The 26,607-nt window shown below is 45.3% G+C and overlaps 5 protein-coding genes across 9 annotated transcripts in view; 2 read left to right on the forward strand and 3 right to left on the reverse strand.

Annotated features, from left to right (window-relative positions):
* LOC6615159 (innexin shaking-B) overlaps nt 1–2,980 on the reverse strand; it is a 163,571-nt gene extending 160,591 nt beyond the window's left edge. The window contains exons 1-2 of one of the 3 annotated variants that reach the window (XM_032726351.1): nt 2,941–2,980; nt 1,208–1,523 (exon numbers count right to left, since the gene is read on the reverse strand). The gene's annotated coding sequence lies outside the window, so the exon portion shown is untranslated. Of the gene's footprint in view, nt 1–1,207 lie in introns of all 3 variants that reach the window. The other 2 variants (XM_032726350.1, XM_032726353.1) reach the window with 2 other exon arrangements.
* Nucleotides 2,981–8,959: 5,979 nt separating this feature from the next.
* LOC116802202 lies at nt 8,960–12,716 on the reverse strand. Its single transcript, XM_032725884.1, has 2 exons — nt 12,627–12,716; nt 8,960–12,574 (listed from the first exon to the last, which is right to left on the reverse strand). Exon 2 carries the CDS (start codon nt 12,026–12,028, stop codon nt 9,332–9,334), a length of 2,697 nt encoding a protein of 898 aa, XP_032581775.1. The 5' UTR covers nt 12,029–12,574; nt 12,627–12,716; the 3' UTR covers nt 8,960–9,331.
* Nucleotides 12,717–12,891: 175 nt separating this feature from the next.
* On the forward strand, nt 12,892–15,753 carry LOC116802203. Of its 3 annotated transcripts, XM_032725886.1 has the most exons (3): nt 12,892–13,808; nt 15,170–15,355; nt 15,542–15,753. In XM_032725886.1, exons 1-3 carry the CDS (start codon nt 13,247–13,249, stop codon nt 15,667–15,669), a joined length of 876 nt encoding a protein of 291 aa, XP_032581777.1. In that variant the 5' UTR covers nt 12,892–13,246; the 3' UTR covers nt 15,670–15,753. The 3 variants fall into 3 exon arrangements, with proteins under 3 accessions (XP_032581777.1, XP_032581778.1, XP_032581776.1); XM_032725887.1 differs by lacking the exons at nt 15,170–15,355; nt 15,542–15,753 and adding an exon at nt 13,809–14,020 and having other exon boundaries at nt 12,892–13,622; XM_032725885.1 differs by having other exon boundaries at nt 12,895–13,808; nt 15,170–15,753.
* A 584-nt stretch (nt 15,754–16,337) lies between these two features.
* On the reverse strand, nt 16,338–19,555 carry LOC6615168. The gene is made up of 2 exons (XM_032725399.1): nt 18,798–19,555; nt 16,338–18,736 (listed from the first exon to the last, which is right to left on the reverse strand). Exons 1-2 carry the CDS (start codon nt 18,958–18,960, stop codon nt 16,644–16,646), a joined length of 2,256 nt encoding a protein of 751 aa, XP_032581290.1. The 5' UTR covers nt 18,961–19,555; the 3' UTR covers nt 16,338–16,643.
* Nucleotides 19,556–20,191: 636 nt separating this feature from the next.
* Nucleotides 20,192–24,699, forward strand: LOC6615169 (NPC intracellular cholesterol transporter 1 homolog 1b). The gene is made up of 6 exons (XM_032725397.1): nt 20,192–21,444; nt 21,628–21,929; nt 22,047–22,997; nt 23,057–23,466; nt 23,638–23,792; nt 23,912–24,699. The coding sequence occupies exons 1-6, from the start codon at nt 20,278–20,280 to the stop codon at nt 24,674–24,676; spliced, it is 3,750 nt and encodes a 1,249-aa protein (XP_032581288.1). The 5' UTR covers nt 20,192–20,277; the 3' UTR covers nt 24,677–24,699.
* The last annotated feature ends 1,908 nt before the right edge of the window (nt 24,700–26,607 follow it).

Here is a 26,607-nt window from a genome sequence, read left to right on the forward strand (position 1 = left end):
ATTTTATTCCCTCAATAGAATTGAAAAATTTGCCCGCAAACATAAAAGAACTTGTGTAATTCGCGGTAAATGTCGAAACACTCGTTTATTAAATGCCTATGGCCCTCTAAAGTTAGCATAAGAACGATCTGGCCAATAGGATGGCCCAAAGGGGATGGCTATGCATCAAATTTATTAATAGATTGTCGGAAAAAGACCGTTGAGATCGGGAGATGTTTTTCCCGCTGCGGTTCGCTGGGTTCTCAATGAGCGATGGCCTGGCAAAGATGCCGAAAGACATGAACAAATCATCAAATCAACTCGGCATTTATTTTAAAAATATTGTAACTTTTTCCTATTTCGCTTGAATGTTTTTTGATTTTGTTTATGTTTGTCTAGCGACGGCAGCTGACGCCAGAGTTTGTTTACAATAGAAAAGGGCTATAGACGGATCGGTTAGGAGTCACAAAAAAATATGCAGATTTTGGGCATTTACAGCATTTAAATCATAAAGAAAATACATTGGGAAAACGTGAAAAGATTTCATTAAAAATTGAATAAGAGTACATTTTACATGTTGCGATATAATTAAAATATATATATATTTAGAAAATGCAATCAAAATAAGAACTCGAATAAGCAAATGGAATGACATATAGTTAAATAAACATCAATGCTGCAAAACCGATAGATTCAAATAAGTAGTATTTTTATCTGCAAAATGTACAATAACATTAAAATAATGTTTTTGAACACGCCACAAGGCATTTTCAATAAAAATATTCGCGTTTTATTTTCAGGCATTTAATTGAAAGCCAAGTAAAAAGGTGCACGATGAGCCATTGCTATTTTTTGAAGTATTTTTGGCATATTTAATTATTCATTTGCTATTATTGAACAATTGATAAACAATTGCCTTTTCGCACTTCATCACTGGGATGGAATCCCATTATTTGAATACATATGCCATGGCTAAGCAGAGAAAACATATAGTTTTCTCAATATTTATTTGTTTGAAATATTCTTTGATTTCCCGGTGAAATAGGTCATTCCGATCAGCGCGTATATCCAAAAAGCGGAAGTGTTCGGCAAAAATTGGCCACAAATCAGCGGACTTAGCTCATAAAAAAACATAAGAAAAATACACAAAAAACCGCAGGGTGTTTAATTTTCAATATTAGCATATAGAATACGTACATGAAGGAATATATAGAATAGATTTACACACCTTGAGCCACTCACTCAGCCTCAAAGGCAGCCAATTTGGCTGCCAAGCATTTTGTCCGGTTTCCCAGCGATTCCGGTGTTGTCTGCGAATGCTTGGTTGGCGTTGGTTTTTCCTCCGATTTTCACTGGCGTTCGGGGGATATTTCACTTGTCCAAAGTACTATACCCTGTGGCCGCTGTATATCTGGTTTTTCAATGCACACGCACTGCATATTGCCACTTTTGTCGACTTTCTTTTAGCTTTACTTTGCAGTTGGACTTTCATTTGATTTCTGCGGCAGGCTTACACACAACACCGCACGTTGTTGTTCTCGCTGCTGTTGAGGGTTGTTTTTCGTTGCATTTGATTTCATATATTTTGTTTTTATTTCGTATTTTTATAAATGTATAAAGAGAGAGCACGTTAAAAAAATTTGCAAAAAAAATCAATCGCTTGCACGCGTTGTAAGTTTGGAAAAATATAAGAAATAATATTATGAGGAACGCCGCCAAACGCACGTGTGTGTGTGCGTGCGTGTTCGGTTGAGTGTGTGTGTGCGCGCGAGCTGGTGTGTGTGCGTGCCAAGCACTAAGTGGGAATACTGCTCCAACTTCCGTTTCCGCTTTGCACTGCACTTCCGTTCAGCTCCGTTCGTTCCGTTCCGTTCGGCGCTTCGATCTCGACACGACTCGACTTTTCTTCACGATTTCCATGTTTCAGTTTCAGTTCTGCTCTGCCCGCAGTCAACGTCGCTATCGCGGTCGGCAGAGACGCCAGCTGTAGCGTTGGCAGCGGGAGAGTTACCGCCGGCGCTGCGGAGTTGCAACTTCTGGAGAGATTCGGTTCTCTCCAAAACTGCATTGGCTACGAACTCTGTCTAAAACTAATGACAATTTTCGAAATTGTATTCTAGATATTTTCTTAATTCCGTATATTGAACCGTATCCCTTAAAATATGATAAGAACTCTGAAAACATTTATCAGCATTTTAGTAAGTCATTTTTGATGTTACTTTCGGATAGCCCCTAAATGTGAATGGGTTTAAGATGCACATTATTAATTTCCGTAACAAGAGTGCTTAAAAAAATTAAAATATTTTAAAAGAGGCAAAATGTTCGAACTTTTTATTTAATTCTCTGCATTCTCTGTTTAGTCCCACGCAAAGAAAAATCCTTATGTGAACAAAGTTTTTTCTCTGAATCTTTTAACTGCCCTAAGAGTTACAGGACTCACACCTTTAGAAATCCATTATATTTTCAGTTACTTTGGTTAAGTTTTACAAATCACCGGTCACCATAAGCTTTTCTCTGAAATTTACCCTAATATCATTTCGCGAAAAAAAAGGTCTTGTCTAAAATCATTATTTTTTATCACACAATTTTTTGCAAATTTGCTAGCAAACAAAATCCTGTCAAAATCAAACTACGTTTACGGGAAATCATTATAACCAACTATAAAATAAAAAATGCTTTATAAAAAAATGTATGATTTTGGAAATGGAAAAAGCGTATTCTGTATTTAACCGAGAAACGCCAAATAGCCTAAAAAGAAGTAATCCCAAGCGTAGTTTTTCGAATCCTTCACACACAAGCACACACACTGGCTCACACACACGCGGTGCAATAACGGTGTTGCGGCTGCCAAAAAAAAAAAGCCGCAAGAAGAGAGTAGTGGAGAATTTGAATGAATGTGGATATGGATGTGTGGCAGGTGGAGAATATGGGAAAGTGGGAAGACCAAATCAAAACGCAGACCCGTGAACGTGTGCGAACACGCGGAAAAACAAATGCAAACTGTTTTTGCTGCAGGGAAATTCGGAAAAACGAAATTCAGCTGAAAAGCCGACGGCGACGCCGACGACGGCAGCGCAGCCGAAGCGCCGCCCGAAGTAGAGCCGAAGTCTTAAGCAGACAGACAATTGCGGTAAGCGTGTGTAAGCGGGAGCGGAAGGGCAAGCTGCTCGGCAGAGACTCGAAGTGACGCGATGCCACTTCGTGTCTCTCTGCCGACGTCGCTGCCGCGCTCTCTCCTGCGAGGGAGCGGAGCTTTTCGAAGAGAGATGGACGAGCTCCTCCTGCAGCTGTTTGTCTTCCTGTTGTGCGCTTGCTGCATTGCCATCAGTAATTGACAAATTGCCTACATTGAAGCGCTAATTTTTCAGCAAGAGAAAGAAGTGTGACAAAGGGAAGTAGGATTGGAGTAGCTAAAAATAAATACAACGAATATATTCAAAAAAATCATTTTCACAGATTTGACTTTTAATAATAGTTCAGTTATTTAATATATTTTTGTTAAGACATACATAGATGCCAAGTAATGAAACAACAAAAATGCATCAAACTAAAGGTAACTATTTCAAGCCCTTTGGAAAGTTTAAGGACCTTTAAAATTAAATTTTTAAAAACATGACCACAAATTTCATTACATTGTTATATTAGTTTTAAATAAATACAAGTAAAATGTTTTTAAAATTTTTTAGAAAAACTACCAAACATATAAAAAAAATATATATATAAGTACGAAAATAGAATATTTTCCATTTATTTAATATAATTGAAATTAAAAATTCACAAACAATATAATTTTAAAATTAAATTAATGAATGAAATTAGTTATTTAATTTAAAGTCTTAACATTAAAACATGTTTTTTGTATATTCATATTTTTGCAGCTTGCAATCACATATTTCCTAAAATACTTAAAATACGGAGGACATGCAACAGAATCTAAAGAGCGGACTCTCTACTAACATTTCGTTTGTTCACATTTGGCCCCAGTTAACATTTAGCGCCTAACAGAGATCGCTTCCAACTGCAGCGCTGTTAGCGGCGGGAGCGCAGTAGACGTCTCCAGCGGCGCTGCCCGAAAAAAACTCGTTTTTGTGTCTGTGCAGAAGGCATTCACACCGAAAAGTTTTCGCCGCTTTTCCGTCCCTTTTCGTGCTGCACGTGCTTTTCACGTTTTCAAGCCGAGCATCCCCTCTCTCGCTTTCCCACGCCCCTGGCCCACCGCTTCGCTCTTGGCCACTCTTTCGCCCTTTGTGGGGTTTTTGGCCTGCCGCCGGTTTTGCCTTTTTGCGGTTAACAAAAATATTGCATATTAATGCGGGCACATTAATCGAAAAATGTTTTAAATTTAAGCGAATAAATTCAAACGATTCTATCAATTTCTTTCATAGGCCAACAAAAACAAGGCCTATTGCAAAACTATGTGTATTTCTTATATCTATATATATATATTATTCGAACAAAAACTTTACATAAGTTGTATTCATAAATACCCATGTTTTTTAATATATCCGTACGCGCTCATAGTTTTTTTTATAAAATTGTACTGAAGAAAAAACCGTTTTTTTAAATGAAAATCGGAATTTCCATGTGCATATTAAATATAAATAATCTTTTATAGCAAAACCTAATCTCAATAACATTTATAATATATTTTAAATCGAAGTGCAGCTAATAATATTTATCCACTACTTAGGCTAAAATAAATTAAGAGTTCTGGTTACTTAAGAAACTTCAACCAAACTGAGGCACCGAAAAAAAATCTAAAAAATTCAGGAAATTCAGGGAACTTTCGAAATGATTTTGATTTGGCTTTAAAAAACGAACCAATTCAAGAGAGTTTCTCCCACAAACACAAGCACATACACACACCTGAACATTCACAAAAAACACAAAAGGCATTTCTGGCTGTTGTTTCTCCTTTATTTACTAGTAGGTGATGCAATCGAATGCCGCATTCCACACACACACACACGGCGTTCCGCACACACACACACACACATGGACACACAAGGACTCTAAAATGTTTTTGTTGTTTACTATTACGCGAAGTTTTCCACTTTTCTTTTTGTGTTGATTTTAGCACGAATTTTCGAGGTGAAAAGCGGCGCGTGTTAATGCACCACTTCCTGTTGGGCTACTGTACCGTTATTATTTTGTGTGGCATGCCGGCAAAAGAACGGCACTTCTCTCGCTCACGCTCTCTCTCTCTGCTTCTCCGTTGCGATTTTCCGATTTACCCGCTCGCAGTTCGCTCAGCAGAACCGCATTTTCGCCGACGTGCAGCCGGAAAACTGCAATGTGCAAAACTCCGGGCATGCGATTTGAAAATTGTGTCGTCAGCTTGACACAATTTTCCAGAAAATGCGCCTGGAATGGAGCGGAGGGATAGCCAGCCGAAACCCAGTAACAAAAACGGGAGCAATGATATAGGGGTTATTTGCGGGTAATCGGGGCTAGGGGTATAGCTTTGCAGCGGCGCATTACGAGTTTTTGGGCTTCGGGAATCGGGATTCGGGATTTGGAACTCGGTTCTGCTTTTGTTGATGTAGGTCTGGATTTTCAGGACACGTGTCCCCGGCTGTACTGCGTTGGGTGGTCCTGCAGTGGGTGGGCTTTATAATTGGCCGATTTTCGTTTTATCTCGAATATTTTTAATTTTATTTGAAAATTCTATAGAATTATATCAATTATACAGGTATGCTTCGCATTTTTATATAGGTATGCAAGCTAAATATTTAAATCTGTCCCCACTAATTTGTGTACGTGTGTGTGTAACTCCGGTTGTTCGCGGTTGAGTATGTGTGCGTGTGAGTTCAATAGCATTTTGGGCTGTCAAATAAAAAATAAATAAAACCAAAAGTTTGCAGCTGCAGTGCAGTGAGAGAGAAAATGGCTTGGCGAAAGGGAGAGAGATAGGCTCTAGTGAGACAGATAGCTTAACAGTCTGTTAACGCTTCGAGAGATTAAAGGAAAAGCTTTTAAGAGCCAAAAATAATGGCCAAGAGACTTTAAATAGCCCTGCAAAGTGATCGTTTGCTCTTAAGCGATCTGAATATACAAAGCTCAGTTTTAAAATGTAGCTAAGAGGAGGACATTTAAATTTCTTTATCGGTTACAATTTGAAATATCCTATAAAAGGGGATTTATTATTTTCTACAATATAAATTTATATTAACATTCATTACCAAATAGTTTTATGTGAATTTTATTTTAATAATTATGTATTAGGCTTTACGTTGTGTATGTTGAACATAGGCAGTTACGTTAATGAAGGTGGTCATTCAGGTCATATGTCTTTAAAAGTAATTATATTTAAGAGGTTTTGTTTAATGAGAAGTACCGATAGAAATGTAGTGGAACTTTAGGACAATGTTACCTTCTGTGGACCGAATATATTTTTTATTTCCGGTGTTAAAGACTGAATCTATCTATTATGACGTATCTGACAGGCTAGTGATACTGATTAAAAACACATTTATGCACATAGACTCCGCAGATACCGAAAATACATTCGGTAATAATTATTTCTCCATAGGCAGTTTTCACTCGTCTCAATCAAATCGTCCAATATAATTGGAATGGAAACCACTCGACGGTGTCCACTTTGTAGTGATCTATCTTTAGGTTCCACAACCCGGATAAGATAAGTAAGTTGCTAAGGAAACATGTAATCGAGTGTGCTTTAATTTGAGATGCATGAGTAAGCGAAGGAACTTGGATTTGATTGACCGAACGGTAAATAAAATATACGATTAAGAGTTAATACGGAGGAGGGGTGATAAGTGTATGACCCATTCTAAATTGTGAAAATTCAAAAAACAGCAAGTAAACATAATAATTGGAACATGATTAGAGTGAAGTATATTCAGATGGAGGCAATAAAGTAGACTTATTCTTGTCCAGGCATAAACGATGTAGTAGAGAGACTTAGTTTACTAAACTAAACAATTTATTTCTAAATTATGAGATCTCATAACAATCCCGTCGAGATCTCAGGAACTATAAAAGGTGGAGGAACATCGATGTTTTCGATGTTTTTGGCGCAAAACTCCTATGCTTTAAAAGTGTATGTTTTAAATAAAAACAAAAAAATTTATGGTTTAAAGATTATTTTTTTATTTAATATTGCTTAAATAAAAAGTCAGTTAATTAACTAAAGTACAACAATCTTATTGTCGTATACGTTTCCATCCGTCGCTGCTCCAATAAATAAAACAAATATACTAATTAGTGCAATTCAATGGAGAAGTCAATAAGTACGCATACGAGCACGAGCATACTTGCAAATATATACATACGTGCAACCAAAGACACTAGAATTAGTCTAGTGTCTTCGGTGCAACCCTGCAAGCCTTATTCGGGAGTTAAAAACTTACATTTCAGATACTTAACTATGTCTTTCACGACGTCAGCCAACACCACCAGCAAGTCACAATAAATTTGCAATATGATATTAATAATTGTATTAGAAAATATGAAAAATTTAATTATAATTACAATTTATACGCTTTTCTCCTCCGATGCGCAGTAGATTCCTCGAAAAACATCGATGTTTGCGATTTTTCGAGAACATCGATCTTGGCACCGATGCTTCTCCACCTCTACTTTAAATGCTAGAAAGCTCCCCCTTTTCAAAATGTTGTTATATTTTTCAGTATTTTTATTAGTCTTGTAAATTTCTATCGATCCAAAAAAAAAAAAAAATTGCCACGTCCACAAACCGCCACACGCACACTTTTTTTTTTAATAAATATATCTATCGAGCCAAAAAAAATATGAAGTTTCGCGCTGGCATTTCCAATAGGTGAGTAATGAGTAAATGAAAGTCGGCTAACTCGACTATATAATTCAACAACTTTTCAGTTCCCATTTGATGAGTGGGCGTGGCAGTCATTCTCGCCTCCCGATGAGCTTGATTTAAATATTTCATCCACCTGCGCTGAGGAATATCCTCTTCTTTGTCGCCCCTGCTGAATTTACCAACTCCTTGGTCTTCGGAAAAGGGTTATTCTTCTTGGGTGTGTCTGCTTGTTTATTTGGGTGTTGCAAGTTAATGCTGCCTTCCTTGAGTGAGGAAGTCCTTTTTCTTTTTGTTGGGTGTATGATGACACTTAGGATTGGCAACGACCAAAAGTTATGAAAATTTTTTCGCAAGCTCGCACCGTCACCGTTGTATGGCACCGACCCGACCCCGTTATGTAAGGCCTCTCCGTTAGATGTGGGTATTGGCTGGCCGCTCCAAAATGACGGCCGCCCCGACGCTCCACTGTTGGCGCCAACTGCGCTTGGGCCAACTGCGATCGGCGCGTAATTGGCGGTGCTCACACTTTCCAGGGATCTAGCCCTCTCCAGCTCCCTCTCCAACGCTGCGATCCTCTCCATGAGTTCCAACACGAGGGGCTGATTCACTTCCGGTACTGAACTCGCAGCTGTGACAGCTAGGTTGGGAAGCTACTGTAGTACTCACCGTAGTGGCTGGGCAAGGAATCGACGCCGCCGTGATGTTCACCCGCGTCTGAGTTCCTGCTCCATTACTGGCTGGCTGCTGACTCACTGTTGTTATAGGGGTGGCTTCCCCTCCGTTCAGCCGGGCACTCCTCCTGGGGGAATGCTGCATCTTCCCCAGTTCCAAAATAGCGTCGCCGCTGGCTGCGGCCACGGATGCTTGGCGCTCCTTGCGCCTTCTGACCGCTGGCCGCGCTCACACAAATCCTGGCTGGCCGTCTAAACCGTCACTCCAGCTCCGGCAACTCTCTAGCTGGCCGTCTAAACCGTCATTCCAGCGCAAGTTGCCCCTGCAGGCGCCCTAGGACTGCGAATAAAAGATTGTCGTCGTGCGTCACTTGGAGTTGCCTTAAACGGCTACCCCACACATTGGTTCCCGAAAGAAAGGGCAGACTAATCCGTGGTAGTAGAACACGTTTTATTCTGTAAGAATTCAATGTTTCACAATTAAAACTAACTTAACTTATTAGCTCACCGCAGTGTGTCCTCCAACTCTTACACGACAATGCAAGCTCAATTTTCCCGGCTCTTTTTACAATGGCGAAAAACAATGTGCCCAGACACATATGGGCTTATAAATCCTTCCACATTCGGACTTCTTAAAAATACTAACTAGCCTATCGATAACAATATTCGATCCGCGACATCCCCGACCCCGTGAAGAACCGCTTCACTCAAATCCAAAACTGCAAGTTTAGAGACGGGTCGCATCATTGTCCTAGATAGGCCGTTGTCGTTCACGCGCACCTTAGCGCGTCTGACGACTCCATCAGCTCCGCTGTAGACCTCCTCCACGATGCCCTTGCGCCACTCTCGTCGGGCCAAGGCAGGATCGCAGACGAAGACCATATCACCCTGGTGGACTGCTCCCAAAATAATGGCGCGGACATCGGAACTGTCCCACGGCGTCCATCTCTTTGCGCCAAGTCGCAAAGGCTTTGCTTAACTCTTCCGGTAGTGGTTCGTCCCACTGGATCTTCTGCCTCCAAATCTCTCGCAGCAGTAGCTTCGCTGTAACCATGAGGCAACACAGGAATCCCAGGGGATCGAACGTTGACATCACCAGGCTCAAGTATTCCCTCTTCGTAGGAACTCGATCTCCACTCAGGACGCTGCTTGGCACTCGATGATACTCCACGTTAAATCTGAAGTCATCTGTTGCTACTTGCCAACGCATTCCGAGGATCTTCTCTTCAGCCTCACCCCATCCGACGCTCTTGACTCGACCAGGTCCTAAAGCCGTCTCCACGGTGGGTGAGCTGGATGAAAACTTGCATAATTCGAATCCAGCATCCTTGTGTATCTCCTTGCTCGGTGGCAGCACAACGTGGTCGTCCTTCCAGAGTAATCCCGTCTGGTAGCGACGCCCCACTTTCACCGTGGTGTCTTCGAGTATCCTTTGGGCCCGAACATCGTCGTTGGCTGCGACCGGCGGCGCGGTCTTCACTCCAAAGTTTTCCATATCGAAATAGTCCTCCACCATCTTCTCCATCGCGTCATCCACTGACACGGCAAGTAGGCAGGACCTCGGTGACGGCGTGGTCGGTTGCCCACTTACAGGCCCAAACACAACCCAGCCCAGCTCGGTTGCGGCCGCATACGGTCCCTCTCGAGCGAACCGCCTCGTCCTAAGTGGCAACCCCAGATGTCCGTGATCCAGGCCGATGAGCAGCTTCGGCACCGCGTTGCTGTAAGGCTTCATCGGCAGACGCGCATCCCTGTGTACGCCCTGGACATCTCGTCGGCTCAATGTCTGCATCGGCAAACTCAAACTCGAAACGGCATAAACGTTTCTCAATACATGGCGAGTGGGCTTTCCAACTCCACTTATCTTCAGACTCACCACGTTGGTAGGCTCTCTGGTTGCCTTACCTCCAAACCATTGGATATTTAGCTGCCGACGCTCTCCTTGCACTCCAAGATCCCTCCGTAGTTCGTCATCGATCATCGTGACGGAGGATCCGTCATCTAGGAGCGCATACGTATCCACCTTTCGCCCCGCTCCGTACAGCGTAACCGGCAGTATACGGAACAGTAGATGGCCTCCTTCGGCGTCAACGCAGCTCAAATTCCTCTGCATGGGCGCTCCCGCTTCACGCGGAGCTCCTCTCTTCAGGCTGTCGCTGGGAACGGCTGGCTGCCGGTTCCTCTCCTGGTCCCTGTGACCATCTCGTAGCGAAGGCCTCCTGGCCGGGCTGCGTCTGGAAACTGCTGGCTGCTGGTTCCCTTCGTGGCGTCTGAAGCCACCTCGCTGCAGCGGCCTTCGCTCCTCGTCCGCACCATGTAGCAGACGGTGATGCTCCCTTCGGCATCCATTAGTCTGGCACTCACCTCGCGTATAGCAGGATCTAGCCGTGTGCCCGCTTCGCAGGCAATTGAAGCAGAGCCGATGCCTCTTCACATTGCTCCACCTTTCCTGTGGCGAAGCTCCAATAAATTTTCTGCAGTTCAATATTGCATGCTGTCCTCCACAGATGGGACAACCTCCATGCCGATCATCCTGTTGATCGCATTCATTATGGTCGACGCTTGCATGTAGAAGTCGACGCCTCGGCTCCTTTCCCTCGACGTCCAAAACCGTGCACACCACGTTTGCGTACTCCTGTAGCCACGCGCTGAAGTGGACTACAGTGGGAAAGGGCGCAATCGTTGCAGCATGCCTGGCCCAGTCCACTCGCTTGCTCGTTGGCAGCTTAGCCACAAGCTCCTCCATGAGGGTTGGGTTCCCCAGGTGTTGCTCCGCCTTCGCTGACTGCAAGAAGGCCGCGAGGTTACTCACTCGGGTTGCGAAGGGAATGATCTTCGCCAAATTGTGCTCCGAAATTGGCTGCACCTCTCGCACGTTGTTGAGCTGGCTGCGTATAAGCTGCTCCGGTCGGCCGAACCTAAAGCGCAGCTGCTCCATCACGGCGCTGACATTCTCTGGGTGAATCAATAGCGCCTTCACTGCCTCGCGCGCTTCATCCTTCAGCGCCTTCAACAACCTCTGGTTGTTCTCCAGGTCCGTGCAGTTGTACGCTCGGGTCGTCTCCACGAACGCACAGCTGAAGATCGGCCACTCCTCGGGCTGCCCTCCAAATATAGGCAAGTCTGGAAGCTTCCTTGGCCCATATGCTCCCTGGATTCCACTCGGCGTCGTCGCGGCGTAGGATCCGACAAGTGGCGATGCTGTTGCCGCATTGTGGATGCTCACGCCCGGTAGCACGAGTCCATGCGCTGGCTGCGCAGTGCCTGTTGCACACAGTGGCTCCACAAAATAGTTGCTAGTCGTTAGCAATGGCGGTCCACTCGAAGATGGCGGCAGCGTGCAGGCCGCACCGCTCGCACCGTCACCGTTGTATGGCACCGACCCGACCCCGTTATGTAAGGCCTCTCCGTTAGATGTGGGTATTGGCTGGCCGCTCCAAAATGACGGCCGCCCCGACGCTCCACTGTTGGCGCCAACTGCGCTTGGGCCAACTGCGATCGGCGCGTAATTGGCGGTGCTCACACTTTCCAGGGATCTAGCCCTCTCCAGCTCCCTCTCCAACGCTGCGATCCTCTCCATGAGTTCCAACACGAGGGGCTGATTCACTTCCGGTACTGAACTCGCAGCTGTGACAGCTAGGTTGGGAAGCTACTGTAGTACTCACCGTAGTGGCTGGGCAAGGAATCGACGCCGCCGTGATGTTCACCCGCGTCTGAGTTCCTGCTCCATTACTGGCTGGCTGCTGACTCACTGTTGTTATAGGGGTGGCTTCCCCTCCGTTCAGCCGGGCACTCCTCCTGGGGGAATGCTGCATCTTCCCCAGTTCCAAAATAGCGTCGCCGCTGGCTGCGGCCACGGATGCTTGGCGCTCCTTGCGCCTTCTGACCGCTGGCCGCGCTCACACAAATCCTGGCTGGCCGTCTAAACCGTCACTCCAGCTCCGGCAACTCTCTAGCTGGCCGTCTAAACCGTCATTCCAGCGCAAGTTGCCCCTGCAGGCGCCCTAGGACTGCGAATAAAAGATTGTCGTCGTGCGTCACTTGGAGTTGCCTTAAACGGCTACCCCACACATTGGTTCCCGAAAGAAAGGGCAGACTAATCCGTGGTAGTAGAACACGTTTTATTCTGTAAGAATTCAATGTTTCACAATTAAAACTAACTTAACTTATTAGCTCACCGCAGTGTGTCCTCCAACTCTTACACGACAATGCAAGCTCAATTTTCCCGGCTCTTTTTACAATGGCGAAAAACAATGTGCCCAGACACATATGGGCTTATAAATCCTTCCACATTCGGACTTCTTAAAAATACTAACTAGCCTATCGATAACAATATTCGATCCGCGACAGCTGTATAGGACCATCTGGTAAGTAAAGGGTGTGGCCAGAGGAATTGATGGTAGTGCAAGGCAAAACGGTGGCAATCCTGCAACTAAAACAACCCTAGACATATATCGACAACTATTAGCAATCGAAAAACAACGAGGCTGGAATAACGTTTTGGAAATTATAACAGGGCAGCCTTTTTAGAGAAACACACACTTTAAGGAGACGCATAAGAGCTCTCAAATTGTCGCCGGTGGAAGCTAACATTGAACTCCACCAGTCCGGTCAAACTTACACTCTGTTTCAACAAGGTTTACATTCTAGGATAGCGAGAAGATCCGGGCAGTACCGTAAGGAGACCGAGGCAGACTGAAGCACGTAGTGCGGATTGCAGAGAGGTAGAAGTCGTAACGGTGCTGGGAGAAGACAGAGACACCGGAGCAGACGCCAAGCGAATTACGGGGAAGCCCAAATGGAGAGTCGAAAACCGTGGCGGAAGGTGGCAGAAGCTTTGAGCACAGACGATCAGAAGCAACATGAAGAAGAACCGCCGAAAATGGCCGGCCTAGGTCAGGGTCCGGAAGAGCCAGCCCTCCAAGGAGCAAGTGCGGTGGGGAGTGGCGCCCGAATCATGCCACAAACGATGGAACTGCCCGACCTAGGTCAGGGTCCGGAAGAGCGAGCCCTCCAAGAAGCAAGGGTGATCGGGCGTGTCGCCCGAATCATGCCACAGGCGAAGGTACTGTCCGCCCTAGGTCAGAGTCCGGAAGAGCAAGCCCGCCAAGAAGCAAGGGTGATCGGGCGAGACGCACGAATCATGCCACATACGATGGAACTGGCCGCCCTAGGTCAGGGTCCGGAAGAGCGAGCCCTCCAAGAAGCAAGGGTGATCGGGCGTGTCGCCCGAATCATGCCACAGGCGATGGTACTGTCCGCCCTAGGTCAGAGTCCGGAAGAGCAAGCCCGCCAAGAAGCAAGGGTGATCGGGCGAGACGCACGAATCATGCCACATACGATGGAACTGGCCGCCCTAGGTCAGGGTCCGGAGGAGCAGGGCCAGGGACCTGACTGCAGACCGGATCTTACCGGGGACCGCCCCAGTCTTCAAGGAGGCGGAACTAAGCCCCAAAGTGAGGGGGGAGACGTCGGGCGTCAAGGCTGACCGCCTGGAAGCAATAAAGCCCCGCAGCCCAACCGCTTGGCAGCACGGAGAGAGTATGAGGAGGAACGCGTGCCAACAATAAAGGTGAAGGAAATAAGAACTACTGAGTGTTGTTACTGGAACGGGGTGATCACGTTTGATATAAATTTGGTGAGACGAGCGCACGAAATCTTCTGAGCTAGCCGCACGTATCTCGTAGCGAGTACAACTAACTAAATCAGTTCAGTCCGGGTTGTAAGGACAACTGAGGAAGGTGCTTAGAAGACTGCTGAACTGAGAAACGAAACGGAGTCCGGGGGCAGTGTCAATGAATAGCCAGGGAACTGCATATAATCACGGTGCAATACGTTAGATTTAATTAGAATTGAGTCAAAAGTGAACCAAATATACATTTTTATACCCGTTACTTGTAGAGTAGGGTTTTTAAACCATTTTTCACAATTTTTTCATAATTTTCCTGGTCTTGCAAATTTCTATCAATTTGCTAAAAAACTTTTTGCCACGCCCACTATAACGACCTTATGCCGCCAAACCGGTCAAAAGAGCCTATCTGCTTTGGTTTAGCAGGCACATCTTCTGCAAAATTGCAATATCGCTGTATAGGACCATCTGGTAAGTAAAGGGTGTGGCCAGAGGAATTGATGGTAGTGCAAGGCAAAACGGTGGCAATCCTGCAACTAAAACAACCCTAGACATATATCGACAACTATTAGCAATCGAAAAACAACGAGGCTGGAATAACGTTTTGGAAATTATAACAGGGCAGCCTTTTTAGAGAAACACACACTTTAAGGAGACGCATAAGAGCTCTCAAATTGTCGCCGGTGGAAGCTAACATTGAACTCCACCAGTCCGGTCAAACTTACACTCTGTTTCAACAAGGTTTACATTCTAGGATAGCGAGAAGATCCGGGCAGTACCGTAAGGAGACCGAGGCAGACTGAAGCACGTAGTGCGGATTGCAGAGAGGTAGAAGTCGTAACGGTGCTGGGAGAAGACAGAGACACCGGAGCAGACGCCAAGCGAATTACGGGGAAGCCCAAATGGAGAGTCGAAAACCGTGGCGGAAGGTGGCAGAAGCTTTGAGCACAGACGATCAGAAGCAACATGAAGAAGAACCGCCGAAAATGGCCGGCCTAGGTCAGGGTCCGGAAGAGCCAGCCCTCCAAGGAGCAAGTGCGGTGGGGAGTGGCGCCCGAATCATGCCACAAACGATGGAACTGCCCGACCTAGGTCAGGGTCCGGAAGAGCGAGCCCTCCAAGAAGCAAGGGTGATCGGGCGTGTCGCCCGAATCATGCCACAGGCGAAGGTACTGTCCGCCCTAGGTCAGAGTCCGGAAGAGCAAGCCCGCCAAGAAGCAAGGGTGATCGGGCGAGACGCACGAATCATGCCACATACGATGGAACTGGCCGCCCTAGGTCAGGGTCCGGAAGAGCGAGCCCTCCAAGAAGCAAGGGTGATCGGGCGTGTCGCCCGAATCATGCCACAGGCGATGGTACTGTCCGCCCTAGGTCAGAGTCCGGAAGAGCAAGCCCGCCAAGAAGCAAGGGTGATCGGGCGAGACGCACGAATCATGCCACATACGATGGAACTGGCCGCCCTAGGTCAGGGTCCGGAGGAGCAGGGCCAGGGACCTGACTGCAGACCGGATCTTACCGGGGACCGCCCCAGTCTTCAAGGAGGCGGAACTAAGCCCCAAAGTGAGGGGGGAGACGTCGGGCGTCAAGGCTGACCGCCTGGAAGCAATAAAGCCCCGCAGCCCAACCGCTTGGCAGCACGGAGAGAGTATGAGGAGGAACGCGTGCCAACAATAAAGGTGAAGGAAATAAGAACTACTGAGTGTTGTTACTGGAACGGGGTGATCACGTTTGATATAAATTTGGTGAGACGAGCGCACGAAATCTTCTGAGCTAGCCGCACGTATCTCGTAGCGAGTACAACTAACTAAATCAGTTCAGTCCGGGTTGTAAGGACAACTGAGGAAGGTGCTTAGAAGACTGCTGAACTGAGAAACGAAACGGAGTCCGGGGGCAGTGTCAATGAATAGCCAGGGAACTGCATATAATCATTTAATTTAATTAGAAGAAAGTCAAAAGTGAACCAAATATACAACATTTTTATACCCGTTACTCGTAGAGTAAAATGGTATACTAGATTCGTTGAAAAGTATTTAACAGGCAGAAGGAAGCTTTTCGGACTATATAAAGTCTATAAATTCATGACCAGGATCAGGATCAATAGCCGAGTCGATCTAGCCATAATATCTCCGAATTTATAAAGGCTAGAAGGTTGATAGTCAGCATACTGATTCTAGAGACAAAGACGCAGCGCAAAATTGCAAAATTTTTTATATTATATCATAATTTAATTAGTCATGTAAATTTCTATCGAATTGCCAAATAACTTTTTGGATATCTTTTCATAAATTTATTACGCGCTTGAATTTTCTGATTTTTATTGTATTTGGCTGGTTATATTTCCTTTTTTGAGTTGCAAACTGCCTACAATCATAAATCTAAATCATAATCTCATTTAATGTATAGTATCTTAACAGATTAAAAATTTTATAATTTTGGAAAATGGATTAAAGTAAATTCTAACCTATGCAAGACCTCCATTATTGGCATGTCCAGAGAACTGGGCCCAACCACTAAGTATTATGTGAGAGATTCAGTCGACGCCTTGGAAATGAGCTGAAATGAGGCATTAAGGTATACCGGCGTACTCCTTCACAACAACCTCCAAATATATTGGCTCCCTATGATCGTTGGTGAAAACGCGCAAGTCGTGATTGCTGAGACGCATATGGTTTTTGTTGGATAACATGAAGTCGAGAGGGTCCTGCGATTTGTGGAGTTCTCGGACCTTCATGATGGAGCTTCTAGTGACATCTAGTCGTCGGCTGAGTACAGTCATAGCCACGTGGATGGGGCAAGGCAGATCCCTGCTGGCCATCCACAGAGCGAGGGTCTCCTCGTCTTCAAGGCCCTCGAACCGCACCTTCCTGCCCTTCGCAGTTCCCGTCCGGTTCCTGCAAATCATCAAGAGCAGTGGCAAATGGCCGTCAAAATGGTCGTAGGCTTCTGGTAAACCTGTATTCGGTGTGGGCATAAATCTGACGCCGGGCAGGGTGCAGGACTTATTCCGAACGCCCCCGTAAACCAGCACGGAAAGGCACTCTGTCTTGCCCAGCCGGAAGGCCCTGGGAGTGAAGACCATTAGCACCTGTTCGCCCTCGAAAATCTCACGCAACTCCTTCCCCGGCTCATCCAAATGCCAGCATATGAAGTGTGCCAATAGAGTGTCGTTCTTCACCGCCGGACATTCGTCGTAGTTTAAAGGACACGCATACTGCACCGAATTAGTCAAGACCTTCTTAAAAGGAATACTCTGTTTCCGGAAGTGCTGGCGATATTCATGATCCGTCGTTGCGTGGAGCCAGCGCAACTGGTCCATTCGCAACTCTATGTCCTGCACCTTATCAGCGTGACTCAGCTTATCGAACTCGGTCACAAAGTACTGTGTCCTCTTCAGGGATTCCTCCGAGTTCTTGAACAGCGGTAGACCAACACAGCCCGCGTCTAGACGATCAATGGGCTGGAACTTTAGCTTTTCGCTCCGACGATAAAGTCCGCCGATCCGTGGGTTTTGTTGGTTTGGTACCCTATTCAAATTCGAATTCATCCACGCCTCCGTGAAGGTATCGTTGGAACTCATAGGTTCTAGTGGCTCGAAATCGGATTCAACAATAGTGCTGATAGACTTCTTCAAACGCAATTTATCTGGCTTACAATTCATCAGCTCCTCTAAGCGTTTCCCGGATACTTTCATAGAAGAGCTCTCCACTGGATTCGGGGCGTGTGAGCCCTCAAACATCTCACTGTCGCTGCTATATAAATGGGTCTCCAACGCTGAGGGTTTGGCTGCATTCGGCCATGAGCCTCCGTGTTTCGATTCATCTTCTGGCCCGCAGATAGATGATGATGGAAACAACTTCGATTCATTGATCATGGCATTTCTGGTCTTTTCCTTAAATCTAGACGATTTCTGCCCACCAACGTTCCTGAAATCGATATGACATCTGGGTTTGGTCGTTTCACTGCAGCTATCGACTACACGAATTTTTGGACATAATGATTTTATTTTTTCCCTAGTATATGGACGTTTACTGGGTGATTTTGTTCGTTTACCAAGAATTATGCTTCCACTTTTAGCTGGAAATTTTCCCCATTCATTAGATTCCATGGTAGAGTGCACGGACTTTGGATTTGTAAAATGTAAACCGGTGGGCGAATCCTGGTATAGCTCGATCGTTGAACATTGATTTGCAAGTTCTTCATCGAGTTTTGCTTCTGTTTCCTGATCTTTGGCAGATTTAGATTTAGAAGTATTTTCTATGATGTTTTCATTTTTGGCTGTATTCGCTGGATTTCTTTTAGAAACCCATTCGGTCTCCTTACTCAACCGCTCATCTAGAGATTTCAATGAATCCGAAGCCTCAGTGCCAGCATTTCTTTGGCGCTCCATACAGAACAGCTCCAAGGAAGTTAGAGGAATTCCCAAGCACTCAAAGTGAGTACTGCGCCTGTACAAATTCACAAAGCCTATTCCTGGATAAGTGGTATCCTCTGAAGACTGCGATATATCCTCTTCGATTTCGGTATTTTGAGCGATTTCCCCACCCACCTCACGCTCTGATTTAGCTTCGCCCATAGGAGGCGCTGGAAGGCAGAGGTTGGCCTCGATTTCGTGGACCAACTTCAAGTAACCGTTGGCAAGGTTCTTCAGAACTCCCAACTCTACGTTATAGAAACAAAGTTGACTAGAATAATATATAGATTAATAAGATAAAGAACATACTCTGCGGTGCCATTTCTGGACCCATTGCCTTACTGCCATCACCATCCTCCTCCTCAGCATCCTGACCATTCTCAAATTGGGAATCCGGAACTTTACGATGATTCTGCTTTTTTTCAATACGCGCTAGGGTCTTTTTCTCCGAGTAGCAGAACTTTTTGGCCATTTCACTTAAACTAATTTAAAAACTGTATGTAAACAAAAAATTTTATCAGACTTCCACATAGATCAAGCAAAAAAAATTGCTTGCCATCTGATGGATTAAACAAACGAGATACGATTACAATTTTCTGCTTCAAATAAATATCGAATATAAACTTATTTATATGCGACGAATCATTTTCCCCTTCCAAAATTATCACAATTAAATCAACATATACTGATTTAGAAAATATAGATTTATGTTGGAGAGAACTTGCCACAACACTGAACACAAAAAATCAGATTTGCTACTCGCTTGGCCAACAAATTTTGGCTACTTCAGGTGGTTGGTATTTCTCAGTGAATCACTCATCCGGCGCAGATTAAGACCTTCGCGCCGAAGTTGCCGAGCAGTATAAACTTTACGGCAGTCGAGGGTCTCGAGAGGTCTTTTAACTTATCAACAAACAAGGGAACAGGTGTTCCAGCAAAGAGCCGATCGCGATTTTATTGTGCCGGCGAGCTGAGCCAGCTGCTCTGGGGCCAATTCACCCGATCACTACGATAAGCCCAAGATACAAGCTCAGGTGTCTGCACAGGTGCAGTTTCAGCGAAGTGCCAACGTGCAAAAGTTTGAAGTAAGGATTATTGTGCACCTTTGCTAAAAGCAAATATAATAAATGTTTGAGTAAAAGAAAGGTAGCTGGCAGTAGGCCTCCGTAAAGCGCTGAAAAAACAGAATCAAAGGTTCCACGAGCTACAGATATTCGGATATTCGGAAAGATACAATACTAAGTTTCTTATCAACAACGAATGTTGGTGGATGCCAATTACACATCTAAGTGTAAAATCATTTTATTATTAAGTACTGTTATAAGGGTGTGCATCTACAAGAAATACTTTCGAAGAAAGCTAATGTCTGCTTACTCCACCATCCAAAGAAGTGTGCTCCAAGGGACTTAGCTCCGGAATTGACCTCTAATATCTAATCGTTTTTCGATCACATGTCGCTATGTGAACATATTAACCCGCGTGAAGATAAGGTCCCTGCATACCCATTAAGCCTGCTCCAACACGAAATCCAAATGAATTCAGAAGCTTATCGCCATGCGATAAGGCCGGGAAAAAAATAGCGAAAGAAACTCAAAACGGGGGAAATCTAATCGACGGGTACTCCACCCGATTTCCGATATAGCCTGCCCACCATTTAATGTGTTAATGGTCAGTGGATTGGTCTGGGTTTGCTTCAGTTAGTGGCGTGCTGCCGGCGCGAATTGTTTTCACTCTCTACGGGGAGTAGAGTTCTATAGATTTATTTATTTATATTTTTTTTAGTGCCGAAATGAAAGTGATTTTTGTCACTATATGGCTTATAGCCGGCGCTTGGTCAGAGCAGTTGGGATGCATTTGGTATGGCCAGAGTCACATGATAGGTCCTCATTGGGTGAATAAGGCCGACACGAATCCAGCAAGACCTCTCAATAGCCCAACTTCAGAGGCCATATTCGCCAAGAGATGTCCCCTGTTGTACAAGGAGTACAAAGGTGAAAGTGGCGAGGATGAGCTCAGTCTGTGCTGCGATGCGGATCAAATCGAGACCATGGAGGCTGGATTATCACAGGCAGACGGTGTCTTCTCCAGATGTCCCACCTGCACAAGAAACATGGCCTTGACCGTATGCGCCATGACCTGTGCCAAGAACCACACTCTCTTCTTGACCGCCTACACTGTCACAAACGAGGCAAATGTGGAATATGTGCAATACATTGATTATCGACTTACGGATGATACGGTATCGAGGATCTACAACAGCTGTATTGGGATACAGCACACCCAAACCGGACGACCTGCCATGGATCTGGGCTGTGGCAGCTACAATGCCAAGACCTGCAACTACCGGAGATGGTACGAGTTCATGGGCGACGTTTCCGGCGACTACGTGCCGTTCCAGATCAACTATAAATGGTCGGAGGACGCGGAGGAGGGTTCCAATGAGATATACCTCGATCTGAGCCCCCTGAAGTGCGGCGAGAGTTACGAGGACAGCTACGCGTGCGCCTGCATCGACTGCGAGGAGTCCTGCCCGTTGACCGATGCTCCTACGGGTCCCGACGAGCTGTGGAAGATCGCGGGATTGTACGGAGTCACCTTTATCTTGGCATTAGTCATCGCCTGCGTCCTGTCGATCTTTATTTTCTGGGGTGCCTTTGGCAAGAAATCGGCTCCTAGTGTCTGCATGCCCACCCTTTTCGGCGAATTTTTCTACCATGGCTTCCGCATCTGGGGCACCTTTTGTGCCAAATACCCGGTCGTAGTTCTGGCGCTCTGTACCTGGGTCATCGCCGGACTGTCCTTCGGCATTCGGTACATGTCCATCACCACGGATCCTGTGGAACTGTGGGCAAGCGAGCAAAGTCAGACGAGGATCGAGAAGGACTATTTCGATCAGCACTTCGGCCCGTTCTATCGCAACAACCAGATGTTCATAAAGGCCGTCAATCAGACATATGTAAGTAGCATTTAACTAGGCTGTTAAAATGTCAGTTATGTAAAAAATTCTTTTCAAACTGCTTGTAAAGGACATCAAATTACTTTTGGCTACATTGGAATAAGCACTAAAATAGTCCAGTTTTGTGTAACTTCTTCAATAGCACTTCTAAAAATCTATCAAAATCTTCGATACTCTTTACAGTTCACTCACGAAACCTCCAGTGGTGTCCTGAACTTTGGTCCAGCCTTCGAGTATAACTTCCTAAAGGAAGTCTTCAAGCTGCAGGAGTCTATTATGAAATTGGGTATGGCGGACAATGAGGGCCTCGATAAGATCTGCTATGCCCCTGTGTTAATGGCTGGTGAAACGCCCACAGTCGATCGCTGCGCTATCCAGTCGGTTTATGGATATTTCCAGCACGATATGGATCGATTTGAGAACTCCTATGTCGATAGCAACAACTACACCATTAACTACCTCAATCAATTGGAGGATTGTCTTCGGTGAGCAATATATTTCTATAAATATACTAATATAATGACGAAAGATAATTAGGTCAAGATATTTAAGTTTTCTTGCCAGACCTGGTTCACCCAAAATTTACCATTTCGTGTTTTCAGAGTCCCCATGATGGAGGATTGCTTTGGAACATTTGGCGGACCCATTGAGCCTGGGATTGCGGTCGGTGGCATGCCTAAGGTGGCGGTGGGTGAGGATCCGGACTACATGCTGGCCACCGGCCTTGTGGTCACCTTCTTGGGTCGGAACTATAACGACGAGTCCAAGCTGGAGCCGAATATGAAGTGGGAAAAGCTATTCGTGGACTTCTTGCGGGACTACAAGAGCGATCGACTGGACATCGCCTACATGGCCGAGAGGTCCATCCAGGATGCGATAGTGGAGTTATCCGAGGGAGAAGTGAGCACAGTGGTCATCAGCTATTTGGTGATGTTCGTGTACGTGGCCATAGCTTTGGGACACATTCGCAGCTGTCGGGGCTTCCTGAGGGAGTCTCGGATAATGCTGGCCATCGGAGGCATAGTCATTGTCTTGGCATCAGTGGTGTGCAGCTTGGGCTTCTGGGGTTACCTCGACGTAACCACCACAATGCTGGCGATCGAAGTGATTCCGTTTTTGGTGCTCGCTGTTGGAGTGGATAATATCTTCATAATGGTGCATACGTACCAGAGACTGGATCATTCGAAATTTAAGACCACACATGAGGCAATTGGAGAGGCCATTGGCCAGGTGGGTCCATCTATACTCCAGACGGCGGGCAGTGAAATGGCCTGCTTTGCCATCGGGTGTATTTCGGATATGCCCGCTGTGAAAACCTTCGCCATGTATGCCGCCATCGCCATTCTCCTGGACTTTCTGCTCCAAATCACCGCTTTTGTGGCCCTGATGGCCATCGATGAAAGGCGTTACTTGGACGGACGACTGGACATGTTGTGCTGTGTGAGGAGCGGTGGAAAGAAGATCAACGACGAGGACGGCGTGGATAGACCCAAGGAGGTCGGTTTGCTGGAGACCATGTTCAAGAACTTCTATTCCCCCTTCCTACTGTCGAAGTAAGTGGAGGTACCTGGGCACCATTGACATACTATCCTAATTTTAACTGCCATTTTAGGCCCGTAAAGGTGTCCGTGCTGCTGATCTTCACCGTGATTACCTGCCTTTCGCTTATGGTGACGCCCTCCATTGAGAAGGGTCTAGATCAAGAGATGTCCATGCCGAAGAACTCCCATGTGGTCAAGTATTTCCGCTACATGGTCGACCTGCTGGCGATGGGAGCTCCGGTCTACTGGGTTCTCAAGCCCGGACTCAATTACTCCGAACCGCTGCAGCAGAATCTCATCTGCGGCGGAGTCGAATGCAATAACAACTCACTGTCCGTCCAGCTTTACACGCAGGCCCAGTACCCGGAAATTACCTCATTGGCCCGACCAGCCTCCTCCTGGCTGGATGACTATATCGATTGGCTGGCCATCAGCGATTGCTGCAAGTACAACGTCACCACCGGCGGATTTTGTTCCAGCAGTGAGTATTCATCGAATTCTTTCGTTTTTTCTACTTCAATAGCTTTGCAATGGTATTATAAGAAAAATATTATTAAGTAACAATTAATTAAACAATGGAAGAATGTAGTTAGCAAATGCATCCCAGACACTATATAAAAAAACTTTCAACCTTTATGATTGCTATTTCTAGACTCAAAAAGTGAAGACTGTCTGCCCTGTGAACGAGGTTTTACCGAGAATGGTCTAAGACCTGATGCCGAAACCTTCAACAAGTACATTCCCTATTTCCTATTCGATCTGCCAGATGCCGAGTGTGCCAAGGCTGGTAGAGCTTCATATGCTGATGTGAGTAATATCCTAATTGGGGATTTATATTTAATATATTTAGGTTCAATTTATATTTAGATCTTTAAGCTTGGGAAATGAATATAACTTAATAAAATTCCCTATTTCTATTTTTAAAGGCCGTGATATACACCATCGACGATGTGGGAATGTCCACTGTGCAGGACAGCTACTTCATGCAATATTCCACAACATCGACCACCTCAGAAGAATTCTATTCGCAGCTGCGCGAAGTGCGAAGAATTGCTGGGGAGATAAATGCAATGTTCGAAGAGAATGACGTGGACGCGGAGATATTCGCATACTGTGTTTTCTACATCTACTACGAGCAGTACCTGACGATCTGGGGAGATGCAATGTTTTCGCTAGGAATGTCCTTGGTGGCCATATTCTTGGTCACGCTATTGATCACTGGTCTGGACATCACATCCACGTTCATCGTACTCTTCATGGTGATCTGCATATTGATCAATATGTTGGGCATGATGTGGGCGTGGAGCATTAATCTTAATGCCATATCGCTGGTGAATCTGGTGGTTTGCGTGGGCATTGGAGTTGAGTTTGTGGCCCATATTGTGCGGTCGTTCAAAAGGGCGGAAGGAACTGCCCAGGAGCGGGCACGCCACTCCCTTAATGTAACCGGAAGCAGTGTCCTCTCGGGCATAACTCTCACCAAATTCGCGGGCATCGTTGTCCTGGGCTTCTCCAATTCGCAGATCTTCCAGGTGTTCTACTTCCGGATGTATCTGGGCATTGTCCTGATCGGAGCAGCCCACGGCTTGATCCTGTTGCCTGTTCTCCTCAGTCTCCTGGGTCCACTGCAAAAATTGGCCAGAAACTCAGGAGCCGAGCCCAGCGCATCTATCACCATCACAACCAACTGATCGCAATAAAAAAAATAATTATACATATATATATTTTTAGTCAGTAAGGTGTGCCTGCCAATGTGTGTCTGAAATCTTGTGTATGCCTGCCTTAAACGGTCTGTTTTTTTCTATTTACAATGAGCTTTTAATGTAAAAATAAATCGAACAAAACCGACAAAAAGACAATTTATCGACCTACAAGCTATATTACACTTAATCCAGCCTTAAGTTCGTGGAAATAGAGTTAACCCATTCTTTTTGTCCACTCTTACGTATATTTACAAGGATAATTTCTCCTTTAAAACGTGCATTTGGCCCAAGACAATTAACAGTGGGGGGTCGAGCCTTTTGCCCATTGTTTATCGTCGTCGCACCTTTGCGTTTTATGGCTTAAAGCGACCAACTACCGCGTGCGGCGTCAAAACAATAAACAAAAAGTCGCACAACCCAACGATTTCCCGGCCCCGGGCATCTGGCCAACCCCTGTTTATCCTGAATCCTTGGTGGCCTGGTCCTGGACTTTCGGAATACACAAAACGTCTTACGCCTTTTGGGCAGAAGTTTAACTTCAGTTCAGATTTTTTAATGATATTTTCTAGTCGCTTTGGTCGAAGCTTGGGTGCTCTTTGATGATTTAGATGATTATGTTGAGTTTTTCCAAAGGGGGTAATAATATATTCGTCAGTTAACTGTTAACTTTTACGCCTATCCTATCAGCAATCAGTCAGATAAATAGATACATAGATACATCCCATTTTCGACTTTCTCAGGTGAACCCGTTGAGAAAGGGAACTTGCTGGGTCGTCGAGGCCACAAAAGGGCGAATGGAGTAAGTTTTCCTGATGATGGCTTCCTTGTTTTTAACTGTTCCCGCCGCATGCTGGCCAGTCGAGTGTTCTGCGGCTTATGGAAACCAGACACACACAGAGAAAAGCTGGAGGAAAATCGCTTAACCCTCAAAATGAGTCGAGTGTTTTTAATTAAAATTAATAAAGTTTAGAGTGTTGTTCCGCATGCACCGTGGTCAGTAAGCCAAGCAATTTGAGGGATGCTGTTCCCGCCTCTGCCGCTTTTCCAGATTTTCTCGCCCTCAATCATAATCACCTAATGAGAAAGAGAAATGTGTGCGGCATTAAGATTCATGGCTCATCGAGTCGCCGGCACTTCAAACGGCCGACAATTCAAAGGCATAATTATAAATGTATCAACTAATGCATATGGCAAAATCAATTAGCAATTACCAGCACACTCACATCAACAGATGAAGTGCAAATTGAGTTGTCCGTGTGAGAGTGTGTGTCTGCACTCGTATTTTCCAATATTTCCATAGCTGCGCTCCCGCGCGCGCGTGTGTATGTGTGTGTGCGTGTGTACGTGTGTGGGAATGGTTTTCATCCTCTACTTAATTGCCATTCAAAGTGCTTTAACAATGCCAAGTGCTAATGCCAAAAATGAACCCAATGAGCTGGAACATCTCGGCCAGAAAATAAACACGTGAATGGCGCCCATCGTATGCCCAAATAATCTTTGAGTATTTTTGGAGGAGCAGGACAAGTGCGGTTGAGTTCGTAAACTGTGAATTTTAAGTGAATTTCATAACGAGAAGTTCGATTTGCCAATGTATGAATTCTTGTTCTACCATTATAAATACCCTGTAAGGCACGAAATATCTTATTACAATTACAACGCGTTGCAAATATTTTAAAATTTCGAAAACAAAATAAAAATAAGATGCATAGTATTTTATAATGATAATGATAGTAACAAAAGGTACTAACCGATATACAAGTCAATTCTCCAAAGTGCCCATCATGGACCATGTTCCTGATCTCTGTCGAGAACTGGAGACTGGGACGGAAAACACATAAACACCATGCAGATGAATTATCCATTAGAAGCATCTTTGCAGACTCGCATAAATCATCCGTGTGAGCAGACAACACATTTCG

This window comes from Drosophila sechellia, chromosome X (genome assembly GCF_004382195.2).
Source record: "Drosophila sechellia strain sech25 chromosome X, ASM438219v1, whole genome shotgun sequence".
In the NCBI taxonomy this organism is placed as follows: domain Eukaryota; kingdom Metazoa; phylum Arthropoda; class Insecta; order Diptera; family Drosophilidae; genus Drosophila; species Drosophila sechellia.